Here is a 27,462-nt window from a genome sequence, read left to right on the forward strand (position 1 = left end):
TACACCTGGCTGAATATGAGGCTGACCTTACTGTGGCCTGGTGAATGTGGAGAAAGTTAGTGTGAGAGTTGTTACCTGAGAGCTAGAAAAACACCTTAGACCAGTGGACACACTCTCAAGGTCTTGGGCTGGAGGTGGGGTGATGGCTTCTGGGAAGAGCTTGGTCTGTTGATCTGGGGGGTCCCCTTGATCCCTCTACTGCTATGGCAGTTTCTACAGAATCTAAAATGCCACAAGGCCAAAGCTTTCTCTTATGTTGCTAGCATGTATGGAGAGACTTGTTTTTTCCCTCAAGGAAAAAGGGTTTTCATGAACTAGAATTGAAGGGGAAAAGATAGTTCAGACAGTCAATGCTTGCAAAAATGTTGGGTTGGGCTGGGAAGGTGGCTCAGTGGTAGAGTGCTTAACTTGCATGCATGAGGCCCTGGGTTCGATTCCTCAGCGCCACATAAGCAGAAAAAGCTGGAAGTGGCGCTATGGCTTAAGTGGTAGAGTGCTAGCCTTAAGCTGAAGAGCTGAGGGGCAGCACCCAGGCCCAGAGTTCAGGCCCTGTGACAAAAAAAGAAAGAAAGAAAGAAAGAAAGAAAGAAAGAAAGAAAGAAAGAAAGAAAGAAAGAAAGAAAGAAAGAAAGAAAGAAAGAAAGAAAGAAAGAAAGAAAGAAAGAAAGAAAGAGAAAGTGCTGGGTTGTTTTTAACCAAAAACATTTTCATAACCAGGTGCTGGTGGCACACGCCTGTAATCCTAGGCAGCCAGGAGGCTGAAATCTGAGGATCATGGTTCAAAGCCAGCCTTGGGCAGGAAAGTCCATGAAACTCTTTTCTCCAATGAACCACCAGAAAACTGGAAGTGGCACTGTGGCTCAAGTGGTAGAGCGCTCGCCTTGAGCTGATAGAGCTCGGGGATAGTGCCCAGGCCCAGAGTTCAAGCCCCATGACCAACAAAAAAAGTTTTCATTTGTTAAAGCAAAATTTCAGATTCATCATACCCTAAACATACCTCTTAATGGCTTCCTTTAAGCCATATCCCAGGTGTTGGCATGCTTGTTCTACACAGCCACAGACGGCTGCAGATGACTGTAGTTTGCTGTGACTGTGCTGTGGAGGTACTGTTGAGTGTGTAGCAGGCCTCACCAGGCCTCCTCACATGTTCTCCATTCTGTGGACAGAGACGTTGAGGTGTTCAGAAGCTTAAATATTGAACCTTATTCGGATGCTAAGTCAAGTCGGTGAATTACAAACATATTTGCTTCCTTTTATAAAATGGGGGACATAAAGGGTATGGGATAGTGGTAAGAAAGTTGTCTTTTGCACCCCCAACAATTCATTTCCATAAAGTAGAAACAGCTGAAGGAGTAAGCTGTTCAGAGTTCCATCCAGAAAAGGGAAAACAACATGTACACTGTAGTTGGTATTACAGATCATCTAGCGAGGCTTTGAAATACATAGGAGTTTACAGAAGTGCATTGGAGGACATATACAGGTTCTATGCAAATTCTGTCATTTTGTATAAATGATTTGGCCACTCATAAGGGTTCTAGAACCAGCTCCCTCAACCATCCTGATGACTTGCAGAATGAACCTCCTTGTAATAACTTCTTTTGATTTCCTGGTTAGGTCCCTTATGTATATGATTTGGGTAAGAAATATAAGAAGGAAAGTAGGCTGTGCACTTGAAGCTAAAGCTTGTAATCCTAGCTTCTCAGAAGGCTGAGATCTAAGGATTGCAGTTCCAAGCCAGCCAGGGCAGGGAAGTTTGTGAGGCTCTTATCTCCTATTAACTACTGAAAGGACAGAAGGAGAGCTGTGGCTCAATTGGTAGAGCACTAGTTTTTAGCAAAAACCTTCAAGGACAATGCTCAGGTCCTGAGTTCAAGCCCCAGGACTGATACAAAATAACAAAACTCCACAAAAGTAAACTTTTTAGTCCTGCTTTATGTAGAAAGATATGGCTACTTTTTAGCCAATCCAATGTTACTGTAAGCAGGGAGCATCTAATTGTGAATTTTTAAAAAGAATTATTAAATGGAGATTTCATTATATAAACTTAGGCCTCTGTCTTGTTCAGTAAAATTACTGGAGACAATTTCTTTTGTTCAGGTGTCAAGTCTGTTGTTCTGTTGAAGATAGGGGAGAGGCTTCTAGGAACAAAATTCAGTTTGAAGTGAAAAGTTAACCAGTGAGGATTTATTTTTTAAAAAACAAACAACTCAGAACTTTTTTAAAATCTCAAAACAGAAAGATAATTTTTGCCACTATATTTACCAGCTATAAACTAAACTTCAAAGAACATAATAAACCATATTTTATTGCAAATGAAAAATATACAGAAGCATTTAAAAACTGTAAACTTTCTAAAATGAAGTGTTTATAAACATTTAAAAAATATAAATTCTTTATGAACATAGTTTATTCAAAATATTTGAGAACATTTAACATATTTATACAAATTATTGTTTACAAAGTTTTGGAAAGGTGAAAATAGTATTTATAGTTCAGTTTTGTTGATTTTATTAAGAAAAAATAGTATTTATAGTTCAGTTTTGTTGTCTTATTGAGAAAGATTTTTTTTGTGCAATAATTTTTTATTGATGTCAAGATAGCATAATGATAGAATTCACATTCATTAGCATTGTTTAAAGTTAGTATTTAGCTCGTGGAATAAAATAGAAAAGATGAGGGATTTATACAAAATGGTACTCAGTATCCATATGTCTTAAATAATAAGACCAATAATTAAGTACTCATTATCTATAAGGTATGATGCCAGGGGCTTCCCATGGATTGGACCCAACAGTTTTGAAAGTAAATGTTAATTTAATTTCACATTTCTAAATCTAAAGGGCTTTATGAACATACTGTATCTTGAATTAAAAATAAACTTGGCTGGACTTTAGAGGCGAGAATATGAGGGTCATGGTTGTGGCCAGCCCAGGCAGAAAAGTTTGAGAGATTCTTTTTCAACTCATAGCTGAGCACAGTGGCACGCACCTGAATCATCCTCTACTACGTGGGAGGCTGAGATTGAGAGGATTAAAAATTCCATGAGACTTCCCTCTCTACTGAGGGGAATGGGTTCGATTTTCAGCACCACATAAGCAGCAAAAGCTGGAAGTGGTGCTGTGGCTCAAGTGGTAAAGTGCTAGCCTTGAGCTGAAGAGCTGAGAGACAGTGTCCAGGCCCTGTGATGGCACGAGCCTGTGATCCCAGAGACATTAGGAAGCCTAAAAGAAGGCAGAGCTTAGCTTAAGCTTGTGCTCCCACAGAGAGCAAGACCCTATCCTAAAAATAATCAACAAAAAACAGGGTTGGAGTCCTAACTAAGCAGTATAGCACCATCCTAGCAAGTGCAAGGCCCTGAGATTAAACCCCCTGTGCTATCCTCCCCCTACACACGCGCATGCGCGAGCGCGCGCACACACAAACACACACACACACACACACACACACACACACACACACACACACACACACACACACAGAGAGCAAAATTATAAATAAAAAAACCGTATCACTACAGAATTCAGAGAAAATTTCAATTTGTTCTGTGCTAGCACAGCTAGTGGCCTCAGTGCTGCATGTATCTATATATATTCACAAAATAAATCCTAAGCTATGTGTGAGATGACCAATAAAGTATGTATGTTAAAATGCAAATATGTATGAGATCACCAGCTCAGACTACCATAATGTAAATACATGAGTCCAGCATTACACTCTTCCTTAGACAGTATCTTCGGACTTGGGAAAAATTCATTTTTGACATTAGATTTCCAATAACATTTTGACATTTTTAATGCCCAGGCTTACAGCAGTTTTTACACAGATCTTTCCAAATAGTTCACTGTTTCACAACATTAAGTTTTTCTCAGTCTTCCTCCTATCAACACCAACTAATTTTCCAACCCCAAACACATTGATTCTTGTGTTCTAGAAACCTATGACCTAAAGCATCAAGGGCATAACATGACATTTCAGGTGTCAAATAACAGATGACCATTAATAAATGTCTGAAGCCTAAATTCACTAGAGAACCCATACTGCTTCAGGTTAGATGTCAAGGAAAATGTCATTAATTTCTTCACCAAGGAGGTGTTCTGGGAGAACCAATGGGATTGTTAAAACTAAAAAGAAAAATGTTAAAATAAGTTTTACAATTTTAGAACACACTCTTTCCAGAAGACATTTTTCCTACAAACTAGAGTTTGTTGCTTATAGATCTGATAGACAAATAATCAGCAATTGGCTAGGGAAGGTGTATTTCACCTAAGGTATCAACCCATGCAACCATCATGGGTTATCAGTCTTCAAAAACAGTGCACTGAACTATGCTCAGCACTAAACTCTGCTGAAAACTCTAAGATGGTCACTTCATGTCAGATTACCATCCGTTGTGACTATCATTTGTGGTTCAATAGAATTAGAAATGCTAAAGTTCAGTTTACTAAGTAACAGTTTATATTATTACTCTGGGTAGGCTTAAGCTGGTTCCCAAACAAAAACAAAACAGAAAACAAATAGAGATAAAACAAAAACCCTCATCTCCAATTAACCACCACAAAGCCAGAAGTAGATCACATGGTGGAACACTAGCTTTAAGCAAACAAGCTAAGGGACAATGCCAAGGCCCTGAGTTCAAGCCCCAGGACAGGCACAAAACAACAACAGACCCCCTCTAAAAAAATAATAATAATATTTGATGTTAAAGCAGAACATAATTGAGTCCACCTAAAGTTTTCCTTAAAAATTTTTAATTTAAGAATACCGTTTTTAACAAAATACGTTTTGTTAGAATTTTTATTTTGAAAAGTAAGTTTAAATATAAGACAGCTAATTTCTCTTCCACAACATAAGTAAGTGGGAGGGAATCTGCTCAGACATAGTAAACCACCTAAAGTGCAATTCCTGCCATCATCTAGAATGAGACAGAAAGGATAAACATTTTTTGAGCAAAAGGTATTTCCTGTTGTAGCCTTGGAGGTCTCAACATTTTGTTTCCCCAGAAAGTTCACTGGCTAGAGACACTCATCAGTAAGTTGTATGGAAAATATGACTGGGATGAATTGAACTGAAAAAGCAAACTGCTACTTACCTATTTTTAAGTCAGTACCTGATTATAATTTCCTTACTAAGAATGAGGAAATATCAAATTTTCAAAAGAGATTTATTCAGGTTATTTTTTTTGTAGTTGCTTCCACACAGTCTTAGAAAACTCACTCATTAGGAATAAAACACCTGAGAAATGCTGAAGTACTTTAGCTTCCTAATATGATATGGTGGTTTTCTGATGAAATAGCTCTATGTCAGAAATCACCTCTGGGATAAAAATAAAAGGAAGGAGCAAAGTGAATGAGAGTAACTCAGAACTGAGTTCTGCAGATGGTCCTTCTCGTTTTACATCACCCAGGCCTATGTTTAAAGGAATATGCGGACACAGTAATTTGTGAGAGTTTGGATTTGGAGGACAAGGAAAAAAGTGCTTTCTTTACCTGTGGTGTAAAATATTTTTCTCCTTCTTCCATTCTCCTCTCTTTAATTAGTGATAAAGGCCTCTGATATATAAATAAATTACATTCGTAAAATCATTATCAGTGGATATATCTTGGGCATTTATGACCACTATGAATAGGTTTCCCAAAGCAGTCCTGTGTTTTTCTTACAATTCACCTACCCATTATCTAGTTTAAGAAGAATGAAGTTGTAAAAGAGAGGACAAAGCACGAGTATCTTCTCACCTCTTGGGACATTATGACTTACTAGATGATAGTGACTGACACTCTGCCTACCAGAACACAGCTAACTTGATCTATTGAGTTACCACCAATCTAAAAAAAAAGCAAACAAAGAAATGAGATCACAGGCAGAGCCAGGTCATTTGTGGCTAGAAGAAAAGATTATTCTGAAACATATACAACTGTTGAATGCTTTTCTATTTAAGGAATGCTTCAAACATTGGAGAAATGAAAAGCTGCAGAAGTCTTTTGGAGGAATATCAAAACTTGAGTTTCAAAGTTAAGGGTCAAACAAAACCTTCTTTCTTCAGCCTCACATGTGAAGTATTTATAGACATGTTATAAACAGTAGCTTTCCCAGTAGTCCTTCCAAGAGTAAGTCTTTCTTCTCTCCAATTATCAGGATTTATACGGACTTTGATCATCTGTCCTGCTAAACAAGGTAATGTCATCATCATATCCTGTGGTTGGACAGTCTATGTTCTCTAGTAAAACATAATTATTCTCATTGCCATTTGGAGAAACAATGTCTTTCTTGGCAGTGGATGTCAGCTCATTCCACGTAATGTCAGTATTTTTAAATGCATGGAGAAGGAAGATGCCATTGATAATAGTGAGGAACCCACTCAAAGTCCCGATAATATCTCCAGTTTTCATGCCATACCATTCCTGGAACAAGATGGCGGAGCAAGTCACTACCGTGGATGTGAAGAACACATAATAAATGGGAGTCACAAGAGATGTGTTAAAAGTGTCCAGTGCTTTGTTGAGATAGTTAATCTGTGTAGTTACTGAAAGCACAAGCACTGCCAGCAAAACGAAGACCATGGGATTCTTGTAAACTGGCTTCCATTCTAGCAGTTCCTTAATGGCGATTCCCAGACCCTTGACAGAAGAAACTGAAAATGCTCCAATCAAAGAACAGATTGAAATGTAGACCAGTATATTGGTCTGTCCTTTCTTGGGAGCCACAATCAAAATCAGCACCAAAGAGATCAAGGTTATGATCACAGCAAAGGAAATAAATCCTATTAGGAAGAGAACAGAATTAGAATTGAGAAAATGCTAACAGGACAACAGTTTTCTAAAATCTTGTTAGTCATGAATTTAAAAGCTAGCTATTTTAGAGACAGAAGTAATATTAAGGTAAAAACAGCAACATCCTGTTGTGTAATTATTATCATATAGAGAATATTCATAAACATCTGATTTAAATCTTGTCAATAACTATTTAGAGAGCAAGTAACAAGAATTTGAATTTGACTGTAAGTCTGGCATTGACTAGTTCTATTTTTAACTCCCATTGTTTGGTGGGAGAAGAGTAAACACAAAAAAACTGTCACTTTTTCAGAAGACTTATAATAATAAGCAAACTTATTGTCTCATAATCCTTGTAAGATACCATTAAATCATCATTAAATATCAGGTGCTGGTAGCTCATGCCTATAATCCTAGCTACTCAGGAGCCAAAATAGGATGATCACAGTTTAACGCCAGTCCTGGCAGGAAAGTCTGTGACACTCTTATCTCCAATTAACCACCAGAAAACAGGAAGTGGTGCTACTAGCCTTGAGCAAGAAGAGCTCAGGGACAATGTCTAGCCCCAGGATTGACCACAACAACAACAAAAAATATTTGATGCCAGCTGTGGTAATATATATCTGTGTTCCCAGTGATGAGAAGGCTGAGGAGGAAGATTGCAAGTCCAAGGTTAGTTTGGACTACATAGTAAGTCTTAAAGCAACAACAAATAAAACAAAGATATTATTTGATGAGGTGAGAAAGAAGAGCAGAAGCTCAGTATTTCTTTAGACTAAATCACAGACCTGGGTCTCTCAACTTTATTTCCATTTCATGCAAAGAAGTGACTTCCTCTTCTTGTGGGGCATGAATAACCATCACAGTTGACCCCAGTATACATAATATGCAGCCAATTTTGCCATGAATGTTCAAGTGCTCATTTAAAAAATAGGAAGACAATATTGCACTGTTGGGAAAGAAGAAAATTAAATCACCAGGGCTTAATTGCCTTTTAATTCCGTGGCAGCTGAGAAGTCAGCTGGGGTGCATCCCAATGAGCTGACCTGAATATGCTACATGACACTGAAAAAGCAGTTAGCTTTAGGCTTAGAAGTGGCCAACCAACTCTGGTTCATTGCTGTTCTATCTGAAGATCTATCATCCTGTTATCTCCTGTGCTTTCTGGGTGCTCTTATGCAATTCATTTTCATTTACTCCATCTTCTCTTGCTTGCAAAGTCAAGCAAAATAAAAGAGCCTTTATATCTTCCTAGCACGATAAAGAGTGAGAATCCCTTAAGAGAAATAATTGGGTCCAGAAGAGGTTCGGATTGAAGAATTTCCCCCCCAGATTTTTTTTTTGGTCAGTTGTGGGGCCTGAACTCTGAGCCTGGGCACTGTCCCTCAGCTCTTCAGCTCAAGGCTAGCGCTCTACCACTTGAGCCACACCACCACTTCTGGCTTTTTCTGCTTATGTGGTGCTGAGGAATCGAATCCAGGGCAAGGCAAGCACTCTACCACTAAGCCACCTTCCCAGCCCTTGCCCAGATTTTTGAATATTTGCATCTATATAAGAAGATCTCTTGGAGAGGACACTCAACTTCAAACGTAAAAGTTACATTTTGTATAATCTTTACATGAGTAGCCTGAGGGTAATTTGATACAGTAGTTTTGGTGTACCTGAGGCTAATTCAACCTTTCATACGAAGTCAGGTGTGGAATTTTCCACTTGTGGCATTAGTTCATGTTCCCCTTCTTCGGATGCCCTGCAATTCCAATTAATGATGTCCATTTCTCCCCCAAGACTTCCCTAGAGCTGCCCTCCTGTGGCCACTGAAGAGACTGTAGCCGCAGTGACAAACTGCCTTCACTTCACTGGTATTTTAAGAATTGTAAGCTTTCTCTGTATTAACTCACTTAATTCTCACAATAATTCTATAAAGAAGGTAGGTAGGTAGGTACAATCATAAACTCTGTCCTAAATACGGATTAATGCATGGAAGCAGAAAGGACAGCAAAATGGTAGCTAAGCTCAACAGTTACCAAACACATTCATAGCGATCATATTACAGACAAACATATCCACATCATATACAACAAGAAAAAAATTTGTTCCTATTTTGAAGATAAAAGAAATGATAGGGTCTCCAAACACAAGAATCTTGCAGACAATGTGAGAATGGTAATGAGAGTTGAAATTTAATACAAGCACTGTGCTTTTTGAAATCTTCTGATAACTACAGTCATTAACAACTCTTAACAACAGAAATAATTAAAAGGACTTTGACAGGTGTAAAAAACAAAAATGGAAGCAAAAGTCTTCTAGGCTTCACTGACTTATCACAAAGGTAACATACAATTACTTTGTTATCAGGAAGCCTAAATTCATTCTGCCAGTTTTTTCTAAATAATAATTTGATAATTGATTTCCTATTTCTATTATTACTTTTGCAGTCTTCTCAATTAACTTTTATGACCTGTCTCTTTTTTCTTTCCTTCCCTTCTTTCCTTCCTTCCCTTCCCTCCCTCCCTTCCTTCCTTCCCTTCCTCCCTCCCTCTTTCCTTCCCTCCCTCCTTCCTTCCTTCTTCCCCTTCTCTTTCTCTTTTTCCCCCTCCCCTCCCCTCCCCTCCTCTCCCTTCCCCTCTCCTTTCCTTTCCTTTCCTGTTACTGGGGCTTGAACTCAGCCTGGATGCTATGCCTTAGCTTGTTGCTGAAGGCTGGCTGATGCTCTACCACATGAGCCACATCTCTACTTTTGGCTTTTGCTAATTAATTTGAGGTAAGAGTCTTACGGACTTTCGCTTTGCAGATTCTTGAGTAGCTGGGATTGCAAGTATGATCCACTAGTGCCCATTCCTCCTTTCCCTCCTTCCCACTTCCCTTCCTTCCCTCCCTCCTTCCTCCCTTCCCTTCCCTTCTCTTTTTTCTTTTCTTGGTGGTGTCATATCAAACCCAGGGTTTTGCGCATGATAGGTCTGTCACGGACATACTTTCAGTCTAAGAAATAAACTTTTTAACCTCATTTTATTAATCAAGAAGTTAGGTTTCAGCAACCTGTCCAGAAACCTATCCAAAGATTCTCAGGGATCCCACATATTATTTTGGGTCTTGTGTGCATTGAGAGCCCCATAGGAGAAGATTTTTGTTATGAGATATATATATTTAGTGTACATTTCTATGGCTGAAGTGTACTACAGTATTAAAATATCCACAGAAGCCAAGCTCCTGTTGTTTACTTACCTTATGAGAACACTCAGGGCCCCCAGAGGGGTGACCAAGGTGGCAGGGGCAAATGCATAAGCTGCAAAGTTTGCAGCCTCTCCTGCTCCCACTACAAAGCAAGCAGAAACATTCTTGTAGAGGATGGATTTATTTCCCGGAAGAGAAAAACAAATGACTCTTGCAAAGCAATGGATTTTTATCTTGAAGACACAAATAAATAGCTAAAATGATTTAGCTAGTTTTTTTTCTTATGGAAGGTTGGATAAGATTGGTATTAAAGGATGAAGATAAGATGTAAGTATCTGGTGGTATAAACCCAACTAATGGTGACTGAGCAATACACATTTTAAATGACTTTCAATGAAGATTTTAATTACTTTCATACTGAAAACATATCTGATGAGAGCTAGCAGAGCTAGCTTTGGAGTACAAATTAACACAACTATTACCACCACCAACAATAACCACCACAACAGAGCAATGTGAAAAATTAGAAGACTTGGAAGAGATCTCGGGGTGGAAGAATAGTAAGAAATTCAGGTCCAAGTAATCAAGCATCTCTGAACTACAGGTAATCTACAAGCAGGTAACAGAATCTCAGCAATGAAGATCAAGTTCCAAGGAAGTATTCTTAAATGTTATCTTTTCTTATCTGTGGAACTCTAGAGTTCCAGGGTATGATACAAATAATTTCTAGAGGGAAGGAAAAAAATAACTCTCCAGGAGCTGGGATCTTGAATAGGAACCAAATTATTCTCTCAGATCCCAACAGGACACTGGCCCGAAGAATGCAGTATTTTATGCTACCCCATTATGCCCAGCAAATCTTTATTGTGGAGAGATAAAAGAGCATTAACATGCTTTCTCTTTTTTCTTTTCTGGGGCTACTTTGCTACCCTTCCTCCTCTATCTACAGGAATATTCTGCATTAGTATAATATCGTAAAAAATCTAAATGTACAGAACAATTAGGAGACTGCTCTCATAAAAAGAACCATGGATAAGACAAAGGACAAAGAGCAAACCAATGCAACAATGACACTCACAAAACAATATGTTGACAATGAACTTTACAACTTGTGGGGGGAGGGCAGTTGGGGGAGGGAGGGGATAGCAATGTTTGACAAGAAATGTACTCATTATGTATGTAATGAGTATATATCTGTACTTCACCTTGACAATAAAATTAAATTAAAAAAAAAATAAAAAGAACCATGGAAGTTCACTCACAATATTAAGCTTCCTTTGCATAACTTATGTTGTTTGTATTGTTTAATCTTTGTAGGCAGAGTTTCAAGAAAACACTAACTTCATGACTAAAGTGCCATATGTTTGGCACCAGATGAAACAGCTAAGAGTACGCTTTTCTCCAAGACTGGTATGAGCTTTTTCACATGCCAAGAATAAAATGGCAACTGGGCACCAATGGGTTCATACCTGTAATCTTATCTATTCGGGAAGCTGAGGTCTGAGCATCCTGGCTAGAGGTCAGCCCAAAGAGATGTGTCGGAGAAACACTTATTTCCGATTAAATCATCCAAAAGCTGAACATGGAGCTATGGCTCCAGTGCCAGCCTTGGGCAAAACAGCTAAGTGAGAGCACAGGATCTGATTTCAAGAAAAAGATTAGGCATAAAATATTCTCCTTATATTTTCATTCTGATGGTGCAAGACATCACTCGGATGTCTTTCTGGAACCTTAAGGAGAGTCCTTTCAACTTTATAATGGGAATAGTCCATTGAAAACTGAAAAGTAGTGGCCAGCCATTCACACCTATAATTGTAGCTACTCTGAAGGCTGAGATGTAAGGCCCCAGGATTGGCACATGTACACGTACACGTGTGTACACACACACACACCAAAACCAAAACAATAAAATCAAATAAAACCAACCTGAAAGGCCTACACAGATTTAAATTATTTTTACTCATTGTTCATTTAAATCCCACCTTTTACTTATCAGGAAAAGGTTAGTTTCTTCCTTCCACAGGATCTTGCAAATACTGAAACACATGACTTCCTTTTGGAAAACACAGGGAGGTTTTAAGACTTGGACTACAGAAGGAAGTGATCTGTGGTAAAAACCTACAATGTGTGACGCTCTATCTTTGAGGGTGTCATGCTTGGGATTTAAGAAGGCTTAGAGGAGGGAAGGAAGCAGATAAACTGCCTTTCCGTGGACATCACAGGAACATTTAGGAAGGGTGTCGATAGCTCTTAGGAGCACTTTAAGAGAGATTTTGCAAAGTGAGCCTTTGGAGAGGGAGAGCAGGGCCAGCCTTCATCTTCTCCTCATTTTTTCTACAGTCCACAGCCAGAAAATCTTTTCATTTAGCCATGTTTAGTCCTGATATGGCAAATATACCCATCCTTCAGGAATCATGTGTCTAGGATAGTCACAGACTCAAAGTATGAGCTGTGAAGATACAGAAGGAAAATATTTCTCTCAGTTTTTAATTTATATTTTTTGTTGCCTGTGGGGTTTGAACACTGTCCCTGAGTTTTTTTCCACTCAAGGCTAGCACTCTACTACTTGGAGCCATAGCACCACATCCAGTTTTCTGGTGGTTACTTGGAGATAAGACTTTCCTGCCCAGGCTGGCTTTGAACTGTGATCCTCAGCCTCCTGAGTAGTTAGATTACAGGTTTAGAGCCACCAATGCCCAGCTTCCCTCAGTTTTTAAGAAAATTATTTCATGGTCTCATGGTTACATTACACATTTACAATATATTCAAATCAATCTCTCTCCTATCACCCTCCCCCAAACCATTTCAAAAGGGTTAATTGTTCTATATTCACAGTTGCCAATAATCTTATTTTTTTCCTTCAATACTTTTGCAATGGAATACAGAATAAGTTAGTGATAAAATACAATGTTGCAAATATCAACTTTTCCCTTTGAATTCCAGAACAATATTGAAAGAACAGCAGTGTAGGGAGTACCCACATACACACGAATGAAAAATAACCTATGGATGTAATTATTACAGGTGAGGTGATTAAAAGCAGCTAGCCATGAACTAAGAAGAAATGTAGAGGAAACTGAAAATGGAAGAAGATACATTTTTTTCTCATGGAAAACATTGTAATTAAACATCCTACCTGTCTATGTGGTCCACCAAAGCCATGAAATGCCACAGGATTTTTTTTTTCAGTATTCTACCTAAGGATTAAAAATAGGCTTCATTCCAGCCTAAGGTGGATCCACAAGATAGTTCTAAAACAGATCATTAACTTATCCAAGCTAGTAAATCCCCCTGTCACCTTCGGATAGGGACTACTTGTAGATTGGGTTTCAGAAGGGACTTTTGTTCCAAGTCCTTTACACTTCACTAAAAACTTGTGCCAGGGTAAAAATCATTGTTATTCTCATACCAGGTTTTCCTAATATACTTTCCTATCATGTTCACTAGTTTCAAGTCAAGCTTTGATTTTTCTTTTGCTAGAAACAAAATGACCAATGGAAAAAAAATCTATGTAATACACTTAACACTTTATAAATGAGCATGATTCTAGTAGTAAACTTACTGGACAGTAGTCCGGCCCACCAAAGCCATTCCTTGAGGTAAGAATGTCCACCTTGTCCTGGAAAAACACCAAAAAAATTAAATTCTAAATCACAGAAGGGAAAAAGAATTGACATCTAGGAGAGGGATTAAATCATGGTTTGAAAAGGCAGAGATCAAGTATAAGATCAAGTTGGTAAATCTAGTCTTTGAATTTATTTACTTGGTCATTTTCAGAGATCTTTTAAGGCATCCTATTAGGTTTCTTCTTTCTTCCTCTTCCTCCTCCTTCTTCTTCATTTGTAAGCAATCTCCTTTAGTCATCAGGTTCATTGCATTCAAATCAGTCAGATGTGTGGACATTGAATATTATCAACTCAACATTTCATCTTAGCCATGGTTCAAATTAAAAACAGAAAACCATACCTTAGAAAATACACTAGCACTTAGCAGACTTCTAAGAGAAGATGCCAGTTGAACCAAGAATTTTTCTGAGAGTTTGGATTAGTCAAGTGAAATGTGCTGTCTACTGAAAAGAACGAAAGCTTTTCTAGTCATTCGGTCACTTCTCCTACCATCTCAATCTGTGACCTGAAATCCTTGTGTTATGTGTGCTGTATGTTATGAGTAGGTTCTCTAAGAACACAGGAGTCACAATGATAGATACAAAAATAAAGAATTGTCTCAGCAAGGCAAAATTTACTTTTGGAGAATATGGTGTGCCATCAGCCGAAACTCTGGCAAGCAAGCACATAGATCAGGCAGGCTGCTCCCCTACTGATCCCTAATGCAGAGGCCCTGCCCCTCTGCTCAGATTGGTTGAGCTCAGGTTATAATCTTCTTGTGATTGGCTCATTTGAATGGGTACAAGTAATCTCAAAATATACCCATATCCTCTGCTATTTTTTTTAACAGTCTGGGCTATGTCATAATTCCATCTTGAAAAGAAACCCATTTAAGACAAAACCTTACATTTCAAAAATCCTTTCTTATTCCAAAGCTGTTCCTTTTTTCCCCGACAAGAGCCAAGCCAACAGGCCAAAGCAGGTTTTTGGGTTTTTTTGGTCAGTCTGGACCTGAACTCTGGGCCTGGGCACTGTCCCAGAGCTCTTCAGCTCTAGGCAAGCCCTCTACCACTTGAGCCACAGCGCCACTTCTGGTTTTCTGGTGGTTTATCGGAGATAAGAGTCTCACAGACTTTCCTGCCTGGGCTGGCTTTGAACTGCGATCCTCAGATCTCAGCCTCCTGAGTAGCTAGGATTACAGGTGTAAGCCGCCACCACCCAGCTCCAAAGCAAGAATTTTTAAGCTGCACACTTTGATAGAAAAGAGTTGTTCTCAGGTGTAGAAGATGGAAGTTTCTTTTATTTTTAATATAGTGAAATGTCCAAACTTGTTCTAGATTCTTTAACCTAAACCATCTTGTTTATATAAGTTATAAAGCTTCTTTTACAAAGTAGGTAGCTATGTTTATTTAAAATTTGTTTTGCAAAATTTGCAAATGACTAAATTGGAGTCACATTGCAATATTGGAATACAATACTATTGTATAGTTAATAGTTTTGAGGGGGTATAAGTGAAATAATATTTACTTCTGTTTGTTTACTGGCTATCCACATTTTTGTTCTTTCGTTATCATTTGCAGTTATGCGTTTGTGCATTTCTTCTTTTTTTAATACTAGTATTAGGCTTTGAACTTATATTCACTTGGCTTTCTTATTCACTCTTGGTGGTCTGCTACTTGTATTGTGTCTTCAGTCTGGCATCTCGCTGGTTCATTGGAGATGGAAGCCTAAGCTGGCTTCGAACTGCAATCCTCCAGTCTCAGCCTCCTGAGTAGCTAGGATTATAGGCATGAGCCTGGAATCATGTCTCTTGTTTATCTACTTTAACAGTTTTCTGTTTGCATGCTAATTTTTTAAGTTTGCTGCACTTTATATATTATGACTAACTTCGATTACATATTTCCTAATTGTCCCTCAATATACCATTTTACATTTAGTTTACACCAAGGCATTTCACAGGAATATGCATCTCCAAAAAGATTTTTTCTTTAACTTTATGCTTAGAAAGGTGTTCTGTCAGATTTTTGAAAAGCTTATTTCGTTTAAAGTATAACCCTCAAATTTCTGTAGTTTATTTTGCTGAATGGTATAAAATCTATTTTTTCCAATTGTCTTAATACTTTTAATTGAAAATTGCATATGATGGATTATATATTTAAAAGCTCATCTATAATTCTACATGTTTTTGGGTCCACTTGTAAGTTTTTAATAATTTCTTATTACTTTATCTACTTTTAGTGCCAGTACTAAATTGTTTGAATGGATAGAGTGATACGGTATATTCTAGGGTGGTGCAAATCTCTCAATAGTATTTTCCAGAAGCTTGTTTGTATAATTTTTAGTCATTTTTCTTTACATATGGATCTAAGAAAAATATATGTACTTCGTATGATGAAAATGATGATGAAAATGAATAGAGAATTCGTGGTTAATGAAAGACAATTAAACAGGGCTTATTTAGCATCTTAAATGTTACTATAAATCATGGTGCAATTCTATTACTCTCTAGTCATTGATTCAACAAATATTTATCTTGTGCCCCATGCTGCTGCTACCGCTGTGTGCTGTTCTTGTATACCCACTATCAATAAACAAGTCAACCTGCTCACAAGAGAAAAACCATACACATACAATACAGATTATTCTATAAATAAGGCAGGAAATCATTAGTGTGATGATAGAGAGTAGCAGAGAGATACAGGAAGAGAACTGCCCAGACAGGATGGTTATGGAAAGCCTTTCTAGGTTGGTAAAATTTAAGTATAAATCAGAATGCTGTCTCAGCTGAATGAAAGGCAGGGAAAAGAGTTCCAGCAAAGAGAAAAGACCTCAAGGTAGGAAAGAACTTAAGAGAAAAGGAGGTGACTGGGATGGTAGCACAAGAGGAAGCCAGAGAGGTACCGGAGCCATTTCATGCCAGGTCAGAGACTATAGCTTAGTCAAGGACGTAATGGTGAAGATGGAGAGATACTGATCATGACTATAACATAGTGATGGTCTCACAGGAAGCTCATCTTGCAGCCAGGAACTTGAATAAGTTCATTTCATGTGTTTCTTACCCGCTCTAGTAACACCCTTGTTGGCGAGTTGCAAAAGGCCCTTCTTTTTCAATATGAAGCTGGAGCCAATGAAAATACTGGCGCTTATAGCCAGTATCAAGCCCACAAAGAGGCTGTATCTGCTTTCTCCATTGGCTGAAATGTTCAAGTTGGTTATGCTGGAATTCAGGTTTGTGTAGAGGACAGGAGAAGCCAGCAGCTGTGACACATTTGTGATCTCGCACCAAGCTTGGGAGGAGTTTGGACAAAGCAGAGACAGCACATAGCCTAGAAAAAGGAAAGAGGAAATGTCAAGAATACAAGAGGCTTTGTCAATCCTGGCCTCATTTTCACTGCAAGCAGAGAGGCCTACAGACCTTTTCAGTGTGGCTTATACATGTCCTTAAAACTGATTTTAATTCTTTAGTTTTTGTATACTTTTACTTTTTACATTTTGTGTGTGTGTGTGTGTGTGTGTGTGTGTGTGTGTGTGTGTGCAGCACACGTGTGTATCTAACAGTACTGGGGTTGCACTCAGGGCTTTGTACTCTCACTTGGCTATTTCACTCAGTTAGCCCTCTACCACTTGAGCCACACCTCCACTTCTGGCTTTCTACTAGTTAATTGGAGATGAGTCTTTTCTGCCTGGACTGGCTTCAAATTGAGATCCTCAGATCTCAACCTCCTGAGTAGCTAGAGTTACAGGCATGAGCCACTGGAGTTAAAATCATGTGAAAATGAGAGAATTCACACGGAAGTCTGGGATTGTCTTATAATTGAGAAGATCTGGCAAACCTTGTGTCTTCACAGAATAGCAACCTGCCAGAACTTAGGGTAGTCTTCCTTTCTTCCTTCCCTCCCTCCCTCCTGCCCTCCCTTCTTCCCTTTCTTTCTCCCTTCTTTCCTTCCTCCCTTCCCCTCTCTCTCTCTCTCTCCTCCTACCCCCCATGCCTCTCTCTTATTTCTTTCTTATGCATGTCCTGTGGATTAAGCTCAGTCCTGGGTGCTATACCTGTGCTTTTTTGCTCAAGGCTAGTGTCTACCACAACGCCCTTTCATCTTTTTTTTTTTTTTTTTTTGTAGTTAATTGGTAATAAGAGTCTTATGAGCTTTCTTGCCCTGGCTAGCTTGGAACCATGATCTTCAGATAGCAGCCTTGTGAGTAGCTAGGATTAAGGTGTGAGCCATTGGCATCAGCTGTAATTGTGCAGACAAGGCTTGTGTAGTTCATCACAGTTCCTCACATCCACTTCACTCCCTCACATTATCAGCCTGAGGCTCAGAAAGCAGAGTATGTGATGTGTCAGTGTAGAAAAGGTCACAATAACCTCATTGGCCTACAAATGACCACATTACAGGAATTAAGCTAACTCACTGGGTTAGGTGTAGATTATATAGTACATTTCAGAAGACATGTTTAAAGTGGGTTTAATTTTCCATGCCATTTTTCCCAACAAAAAATGATTTTTCAAGTCCATTAATCAAATTTTTCCAAAATGAAATAATATAATTTAATAGAAAATGGAATTAATCATCATTAAGATTCAAATAAGCATGTAAAATCACTGAAGTAGTGAATTGGAATCCCAGTATTTGGGCTTCATGGCTAAATGCTAAAGTACACATGAAAACATTTTATGCTAGATAATACATGATTTTTTTTTTATAATCTGCTTGCCACTTGACCAGCTCAAACAAGGTGACGTTGTGACTAAAAATTCTACTCTTTTGTTTTCCTTCTACAAAATTAAATTATCTTGATATGAATTATTCTAAACAAAAAAAGCAAAGGAAAGTTGCTAATACCAATTTGGAATTCAATTCAATTCAATGAAACACTAATTTTACAAAACAAATATTTGGAGAAAGCATGTGAACCTAATAAAAAGTAGTTTGACCAAATAAGGTCTTAGCAAAAACAGTGACTCTATGAATTTCCATAAAGCATTGTGAAGTCATCTAACTTTACCACATACAAGATTAGGAGCAATCAAGTTTAGGTCTAGAATATAGTAAAAATAATTAAATTCAAAGTTTTGATGACTATTGTTTCATTTATAATTTGTAAGTGAACCAACATTATTTCAGACATACAGCATAAATTCTGGGTCAAAACTTCTAAACATTCCAGGGAGAATGATACTACTTGAACAATATTTTATAACATTAAGGAATATTCAGGTAGATTGTTTTAGTAAGAACACCTGTATGTTTTCATGCATGAGAGCCCTTGGTAATATCTCATCTGAACCCCAGAAATAAGCTGGATGTGGCTGAGAGTGCATACCTACAATCCTAGCACCTGGGAGATGAATGCCAGAGGACAGCAAATTGAAGGCCATCCTTGGTCTCGACAGCTTGAGGCTGTGTCTCAAAAAAACTAAGCCCAGCCAAATGAACAACAATAAGAACAACAAGAAGGTCCAAAACTTGAAGAAACAAGACCAAGAACAAATACAAAACCAAAAAACCCACAGGAAATAGGAAGTGAATATGTACATTTTGGTAAGAATTCTGATTATTTTCATTCCAGAGGAAACTTTTGACTGGACTTTCCAGTGACTTGGGTGCATTCATGTCACTTACTATGTAGTTAACATAACCATTCCAAAACTTCATCTCTGAAATCAGGAGTGGGTGGCTCTCATTCCAGTGGAACAATATTCCTTCTAAGCTGTTGACATAGCAAAAAGTTTCCTGCATTTTAGGGGGTGGGGTGGGGAAGAGGGTGATAAGGGAGAGCAAATAATCTTTGTAGCATTTTCCAAGTTCTCATTGTGTAGTAGTAGAGTACTGAGAGTTTTGTGGCAGAAAAAACTAATAAAATTGTCTGGTTACCGACCTTAGAACCTAAATTACTTTATGATTTGGGTGCATGTTAGGGAACAAGCTGACAGCAGATATGACGGAAGGAGGGAGGGAGGGACTGGACTGTTGGGTTAGTGGGTGTGGAGTACACAGAGGCACAAGGGAGCAAGACTGAGCAGAGTGTGTGGGCAGAGACTTCAGAGTGGCTGAGAGGAATCAAAGCTATCTTGAATCACAGTTGGTTTCTCAAGATCCAAGTGAGCAGAGACATTATGCAGGACCTTCCATCTAGACTTTATTCAACATAGAAAGAAAGGGTCTATTATTTCCTTATTTATTTTGATATCCTTCTAAAGTGACTATGCCAATTCATATTTTGCCACTACAGAGCTTGTATAACTCCTTTGATGTTATTTTTCTTTTTTTGCTCCCTTTTTTTAAAATTTTTATTTTTATTTTTTGTGAACATACTGTACAGAGGGGTTACAATTACATGGGCAAGATAATGAGTACATTTCTTCCTCCTTTGTTTACCCTTCACATCCCTTCCCAGCCTCCCCTGATGTTATTTTTCTTAATACTGAGTAATGAATAGGTAGAAAATATGCCAGTTATAAAGAAAAATAAATATACACCAATGTATCAACTACCCAATACAAGAAATATTACCCATTGGAGGTAACAAGTATACTGATTTTCTCTTTAATAACCCTTTGTTATAAGCACACTGAAATGCATTATCACAATGAAACCACCACCACCACCTCCACCTCCTCCACCTTCTCCACCTCCTCCACCACCTCCTCTTCCACCTCCTCCTCCTCCTCTTTCTCTTTCTCCTCCTTCTCCTCTTTCTCCTTTTGTTGCTGGTACTAGGGCTTGAACTCAGGGTCTTCTGCTCTCACTTTTGTTTTTGCTCAAGGCTGGTGCTCTATCACTTGAGCCACACCTCTACTTCCAGATATTTTTTTCTGGTTAGGGATACAAGTCTTGGGAATTTATCTGGGCTGCCTTCAAACTTCAATCTTCAGATCTCAGCCTCCTGAGTAGCTAGAATTATAGGCATGAGACACCAACACACAGGCTCTCCTTGCATTCTTGATGTATACTGTTTTAAAAATAAAATAACATTTAAAATGGGAATGAAACTTCAAAACCTATTGGGAAAAAATCCTTTGCCTTAAAAATCAATTTCCTCTCCATGATTACAACTTTCAATAATACCTTATTTTTGCAACTCATAAAAGTATAATCATGGAATGTGTTCTTTGGTGACTTGCTTGCCCTTGAAGTTTATCAGTGCTGACACATGTGGGAAAAAGATTATTTTCTTCCTGGTCTATAGAATTCCACTGTAGAACTATCCTGTAACTAATTTTTCTATTATAGTTGGGGCTCATTTAGGTCATTTGTTTCTGCTTTTACAAACAATACTATTAATGTTCTCATGTTATATTTATCACCATATTTGAAAATTTTTGATCCTATAACAATAGCATTTGCTGTGGTTCAAATCAGTATCTATCTATACACATGAGTAATGCAAGGCAAGGGATTAGGCCTCTATACAGAGCTGGCAGTTTTTGAGTGGACAAGCCAACCAGAATCAAGGGGAAGAAATCAAGGAAGGAGAAATCATTTACATCAATTTAGAGCAGAATCAGGTTGAAAATAAGGAAAATTTGGAAAAAAAAATCGATCACAGTAGACATAGCTACACATCAACTCTGAAATGTCTAGGAGGAATGTCCATTATTTCTATTGATAAAAATAACTGAAAAGCTGAAAAGGTGACAGTGGCTCACACATGTAATCCTAGCTAGTGAGAAGGCTGAAATCTGAGGATCACAGTTCCAAACCAGCTTAGGCAGGAAAATCCATGAGACTGTTATCTCAATTAACCACCAAAAAGCCAGAAATGGAGCTATGGCTCAAGTGGTAGAGTACTAGCTCAGAGACAGTGCCCAGGCCCTTAGTTCAAGCCTCAAGACACACACACACACAAATTGAAGTATGAGAATGGAACTCAGTGGTATAATACTTGCCCAATACATCCAAGTCCCTGGGTTTGTACCTAGCACTCCAAAAAAGTTCAAAACAGAACTAAAAAGATAATGATTTCAAAAAAGTAACTTCTATCTCTAAACAGAATTTCCTCCGAGTCAATGTAGAATCAAGTTCTCAAGGAGGATTGCTCTAGGTTTCCTCCATGAACTACTGCTGTTTTCACACTTTACAATCTGCATGTTACAAAGGTCTCTGAATTGTTAAAGACAAAATTCTCTTGAAGTGTGAAGAAAACAATGATCAAGTTTAAAATATAAAGAACCAGGAAAGGGATTTAAGGAATAAAATAATCTTGTATTGATATAGAGGTATATAGTTCACATCAAATATTAGACAACAATATTATTGGCTTTTGAATAACTTTTAGTGGAGAGTTTTTATTCCTTTTAAGCGCTTGTGTGTGTGAGATCACACGTGTGTGTGTGCATGCCAGTCCTGTGGTTTGAATTCATTCTGGGCACTATGTTTTCTTGTTCAAGGCTAGCACACTAATTTGTGGGCCACAGTTCTACTTCCCACTTTTTGGTAGTTAATTAGAGACAAGAGTCTCAGACTTTCCTGCTGTACCTGGCTTTGAACCATGATCCTCAGATCTCAGTCTCATGAGTAGCTAGGGTTACAGGCATAAGCCACTGGGGTCCAACTTTAAATACTTTTTAATTTTAGTACTTACGAAATCTTTGCAAGCTGGAAAAGGAATTTGTGCTTTTAGTTTTCTTATAGAGGTCTAGACAAAATCTTTTTGTGTTGCATCAGACAAGAAGTTATATTTAAATAGAAAAATACGTCTCAATAATAAAAAGTATGTTCATTTGGTCGAATCTAAGGTGTTTTTTAAGAGTAACATCTTAGAATTCTTAAAATGTAAAAAACATTTCATCAAAGAGACTATAGAATTCATATGGGCACTACCTTAGTTCTGGCTGCTATAGCAACATGCCGTCAGGTTGGTGATTTAAACATCAGTGATTTCTGGAAATCCAAGATTAGGGTATCAACAGATCTCAGTTCTTGGTGACAGCTTTCTTTTTCCTTAATCTCTACACTATAGGAAGACATGTAGCTTGCAGTCTGGCCTTTTTCTAACAAAAACACTGTAAGTCTGAATATCCTTCATCCCCAAATTTAAATGCTATAAAATATGAAACTTTTTGAACAGTGATGTAAAAATTCCACACAAAAAACATTTGTTTTATGTAAAAAATTACTTAAAATATTGTATAAAATTACCTTCAGACAAGTTGTATAAAGTTTATCTAAAATATTCAAATGAGGAAGTACAAATGGCTAATAAGTACATGAAAAAAAGTTTAACCTCTCTTGCATCAAGGAGATGAAAATCAAAAGTACACTGAGGTTCTATCTCATCCCAATCAGAATGGCTATCATTAAGAAAACAAACAACAACAACTGATGACCAGGATGCAGAAGTAAGGATATTGATGGTTAGGGATGGAACCCTTTATTCATTACTAGTGAGAGTGTAAATTAATCCAGCCATTATGGATATCAGTGTGGAAGTTTCTAAAAAAAATAATGGTACTTCCACAGATCCAAACATAGCACTTCTGGGTACATACCTCCCAAAGACAAAGTCAACTTACTACTATAAAGATAGCAATATTGTGAATGGTAGCACACTATTCACAATCGTCAAATTATAGAACCAGTTTTGGGCCATATCAATAAATGAATAGAATATGATTACAAACACACACACAATAGAGTTTTATTCATCCATAAAGAAGAATGAATTTTACCATATTCAGGAAAATAAATGGAGTTGGAGATCATGTTAAGTGAATCAAGCCAGTCGCGTAAAGGCAAGTATAGCATGCTTTCTATCATATGTGGAATCTAGACCAAAAAAAAAAAAGGAAAATAAGGGAAAAGAGAGGGCAAAGGAAATAGAAAAGGGGAGGGGCTTGGGAAAATGAATTTGATTGAATTATGTACATGTATGGGAATACCATGAAACTTTTTGTACAATTAATATATGCTAATAAAAATATAGTTTATACTAAAAAAGAAACATAAATGAATTTCTTATTGAATTTGGGACCCATCTTTACGATTATCTCATTAATGTATATGGAAATATTCCCACATTTAAAAAGAAAATCTGAAATACCATTCCTAAGCATTTTGGATATGGGATACTCAATCAGGAATCTCATTCATTAGGTCTGTAGCCTCATGATCTAGCTTCAGCATATGAATTTTGAAAGGATACAACCATTCAGTCCATTGCAAGGAGAAATACAGGCTCAAATCATGATTATGTTGATTGCTAATTATGAAAACATATTTAGTCATCTGGACCTCACTTTCTTTATCTGTTAAATGGAGAACTGTCTAATAAAATTCAAAGAATTATGTATGAGGATAAACTGATGCTTATATGAACCTGTTTTGAAAGTTTTGAAAGTTGAAGATTATTTACACGTGTATGGGACATATCTTAATCAATACACAAGACACACAACCAGTTCTCATTAATTTCCTTCTCTTAAAAGCAAGTATCAGCTGACCAAGAAGACCATTGAATCAATACTAAGGATTCTGGAACATTTTTCTCCACAGGTTGCCTGTAGCCAGGACAAGTGGCCTGCTCCACCAAAGCTAACTTTCAAAACCCCTGGATTCCACAATATTTCCAACCTACTTCCCCCAACCTCAACCCAGGTTGAGGTTGAGAGATATATTAAGATACATGTTTGTCCTCTTTGAATCCCATTCTTTCTGTCCTTTGGTTTCTTCATAATCCTCTACAGTCCCTGGCAAAAAATCTTGATGCAGATAGAGCTTCACAGATGATAGTTTTATTTCTTACATTCTATTTTTCAGGGGGGTCATATTTCTCCATTGTAAAATTTGCATTCTGGAGAACATGCACAATAATGAAAATCTAAATTAAAAAAACACCCTTCATACAAATCTAAATTTGACTTTTGTCCTATATTGGGAAAAGAAGATCTTTTAAAGCCTGACTTTATTCTCACATCTCATGGTTGCCTCCTCCTCATTTTGGTCTCAGCTACAGTTACCACTTCCTCCAGAGGGCTTTCACTTTAAACACCCCAACATCCTGAATACATTATGTGTCACTCTTAGCACACTGCAGTTACCTTTTCTTTCTTTCTTTCTTTCTTTCTTTCTTTCTTTCTTTCTTTCTTTCCTTCTTTCTTTCTTTCTTTCTTTCTTTCTTTCTTTCTTTCTTTCTTTCTTTCTTTCTTTCTTTCACTCATCTGCTCCTTGCATATGATCTGCCATCTGGGAAGCAAGCCAAATGAGAGCAGAATTTTCTCTCTATAGATGCAGGCCAGGGGCACCTTCTTGTAAATCCCTGTCAGCTAGTACCTACGTTAGGGCCTGGTTCATGAGAACTATTGCTTGTTATTTCAAACAATGAATAAGTGGAAAATTGAAAGATTATTCCATGCTATCCTTTGAAATTTCATACATGATCCCATCTACACCTACAGCTACACCCTCAGTAGGAATCTTTCCTGTTTTATAGACAAAGAAGGTTAGATCTGAGAAAATTGAAGCAAAGCTTCCTCTCTTCCCATCCCTGAAAATATGGATTCCAATTTCTCTAGTCTTTTCTGCCAGCTTTCTACACTGTTACCACAGTTAATAACTGGTGTAAGAACTGATCTTCTTGTTGGAGCTAAATGCATGAGGACAGCAGGAAAACTCCCGGAAGTCAAGCAAGTGGGTACAGTTCACACACCCTCCTTAAGAGCCTTAAGCAAACAAGAGTAGGGTATATTAGTAACAACCTGGCTTCTTTACGAATGGCACACAAACTGACTATCTAGGAAATAATTCTAGGCTCAGATGCCAACCCAATTTCAATTTGGGAATAGTTACTAATTATCCAGGCCGTCTCTCTTCCAAGTGTGTGTTTCCCTTATCCTATAGGCAGAATTCACTGCTTTTCATTTCATTTTTAAAAAAACTTTCCTCAGCATAGAAAAAAATTGGAAGAGCGGAGAGGAAACTGAGGAAGTTGCTAGTAACTTTGCAAAGGCATCGTTTTCAGTATGCTGCTCTCTGCCAGGCTCCTCTTTATGTAAACAGGTAAATTAGGAAATTGCAGTCCTAGCGATTCAGGAGGCTGTGAGCCCTAAGGTTCGAAGCCAGCCCAGGCTGGAAATTCTGTGAGATTCTTCTTTCCAATTAACTACCAAAACTCTGGAAGCGGAAGTATGGCTCAAGCGGTAGAGCGCAATCCCTGAGCAGGTAAAGCCAAGTGAGAACACCAGGCCCTGAGTTCAAGCCCCAGTAACCTACCCCACTCCCACCCCCTGGGTCCCCAAACCGGCTCCTAGCATGGGAAACAAGAAAGCTGGTGGGGTTTGGGCAACACCTGGGGAAGGACAAGAGGCCGCGCCCAGAGACTTTACAGGGCTCAGGTGAGGACCATAAAACCTAGCCCAGCGAGCACGGAGCGAGCACCGAGAGCCTGACCAGGAACAAGCTCGGTTTCCAGTTCCTCTGCGGGGAAAGGTTCCCATCTTAAACCGCCCAGGAGTGACGGCGCGGGGCGTGGGGCCGGGTTCCGGAGCCAGGCCCCAGGGTTAGAGACGCTCCATTCCAAAAAAAGCCGGGAGCCGGCGTCGGTCCGACCCCTGCGGACCCCGCACCCTGCCTGGGCGTGGGGTCCCTGTACGCCCCCTACCCTCTGCCCCGCGGGATCCCGGCCCCCCCCCGCCCCCGCCCCGCGGGGTCCCCAGCACTATCCCCCGCCCCCGCCCCGCGGGGTCCCCGGCCCGACCCCCGCCCCCGTCCCGCGGGGTCCCCGGCCCGCCCCCCGCCCCCGTCCCGCGGGGTCCCCGGCCCGCCCCCCGCCCCCGTCCCGCGGGGTCCCCGGCCCGCCCCCCGCCCCCGTCCCGCGGGGTCCCCGGCCCGCCCCCCGCCCCGCGGGACCCCGGCACCCCCGTCCCCCACCCCGACACGCCCTCCGCCCCCGCCCCAGGTGACGTCAGCCGCGGACTGTGGAAACGAGTCTGAGTCAGAGGAAAAGTTCTCCGGCGACACAGGCGCGCGCGCGGCCGAGCATCCGAGCGTCCCATCGCACCCCGGCGCCGCCCCCCGCTCGGGCCGAGTCCCGCCGGCCTTTCCGAGGGTCTCGGGCAGCGGTAAACATCCGTGGGCCGGCGAGGCGTCTGAATAAACCACGGCGCGCACGCCGCACATCCGGCCCGCGCGTCCTCGCTGCCCCTCCCCCGGAACGCCCACCTGGTCCTTCCCCAGCCCGAAGCCAGAGTCCTCCACACTCACCTTCGCGGCAGGGCGCTCCCGGCGGCAGCCTCACCTGTCGCCCCATGTCGGGGTCGGGGTCACCGGGCTTTCCCAGCTCCGGCACGCGCTCCTCACCCACTCTCGTCTCCCCATGGACCAAAGTGCGGGCTGAGCCTTGGAGTCCAGGACTCGCGCGCGCAGACCCCGCCTCCTCGGCACTCTCAGCCAATGGGGATGGCTGGGTGGGGCACCCGCGCCAGCCACGCCCCCGCGGCCTTGGGGTGGGTACCCGGTGTCTCGGTGTGGTCGGCTTTGCTGGGGCGTCTGGCACCTGCCAGTTGGGTGGCGGTAGGAAGGATCAGAGAAAGGTAGATAGGACCCAGAAGCACGCTGACCTCACAGGTCAACGGCGTCAGTCGGCGTGTGGAGGCCGAGGAAGCCACTCCAGGGGTAATCTGGTACGGTCCCTCGGCTGGCTCTGTTGGCTTGTTTGGGAAGCCTTCGATTAACAATCGAATCGAACCTGCTGCTTCGTGCAGAAATCACTGTTAGTGTTCCGCGCTGATTCCCAGTGCCAAGATTTATTCTGGGAACTTTCAAACAAACTGTCCTCTGTGCTATTATTATTAGTGTTCCCGCTGTTCATCCACGGCTCCAGCGTCTCCCCCGCAGGGGTTTCCATCCCTCAGCTAACTCTCCCCTCCTCCACCCACCTGGAGTGACCTCTTCAGGGAAAGGCAATGCTCAAACTGGAAA

The 27,462-nt window shown here is 39.8% G+C and overlaps 1 protein-coding gene across 1 annotated transcript; it reads right to left on the reverse strand.

The window, feature by feature from the left end:
• Positions 1-2,259: 2,259 nt before the first annotated feature.
• Positions 2,260-26,873, reverse strand: Nipal1 (NIPA like domain containing 1). The gene is made up of 6 exons (XM_070012344.1): positions 26,746-26,873; positions 16,603-16,869; positions 13,501-13,557; positions 9,990-10,080; positions 7,556-7,716; positions 2,260-6,757 (listed from the first exon to the last, which is right to left on the reverse strand). Exons 1-6 carry the CDS (start codon positions 26,789-26,791, stop codon positions 6,129-6,131), a joined length of 1,251 nt encoding a protein of 416 aa, XP_069868445.1. The 5' UTR covers positions 26,792-26,873; the 3' UTR covers positions 2,260-6,128.
• Positions 26,874-27,462: the final 589 nt, after the last annotated feature.

The sequence above is a fragment of the Dipodomys merriami genome, unplaced genomic scaffold (genome assembly GCF_024711535.1).
Source record: "Dipodomys merriami isolate MVZ:Mamm:240054 unplaced genomic scaffold, mDipMer1.0.p SCAF_9, whole genome shotgun sequence".
Classification (NCBI taxonomy): Eukaryota; Metazoa; Chordata; class Mammalia; order Rodentia; family Heteromyidae; genus Dipodomys; species Dipodomys merriami.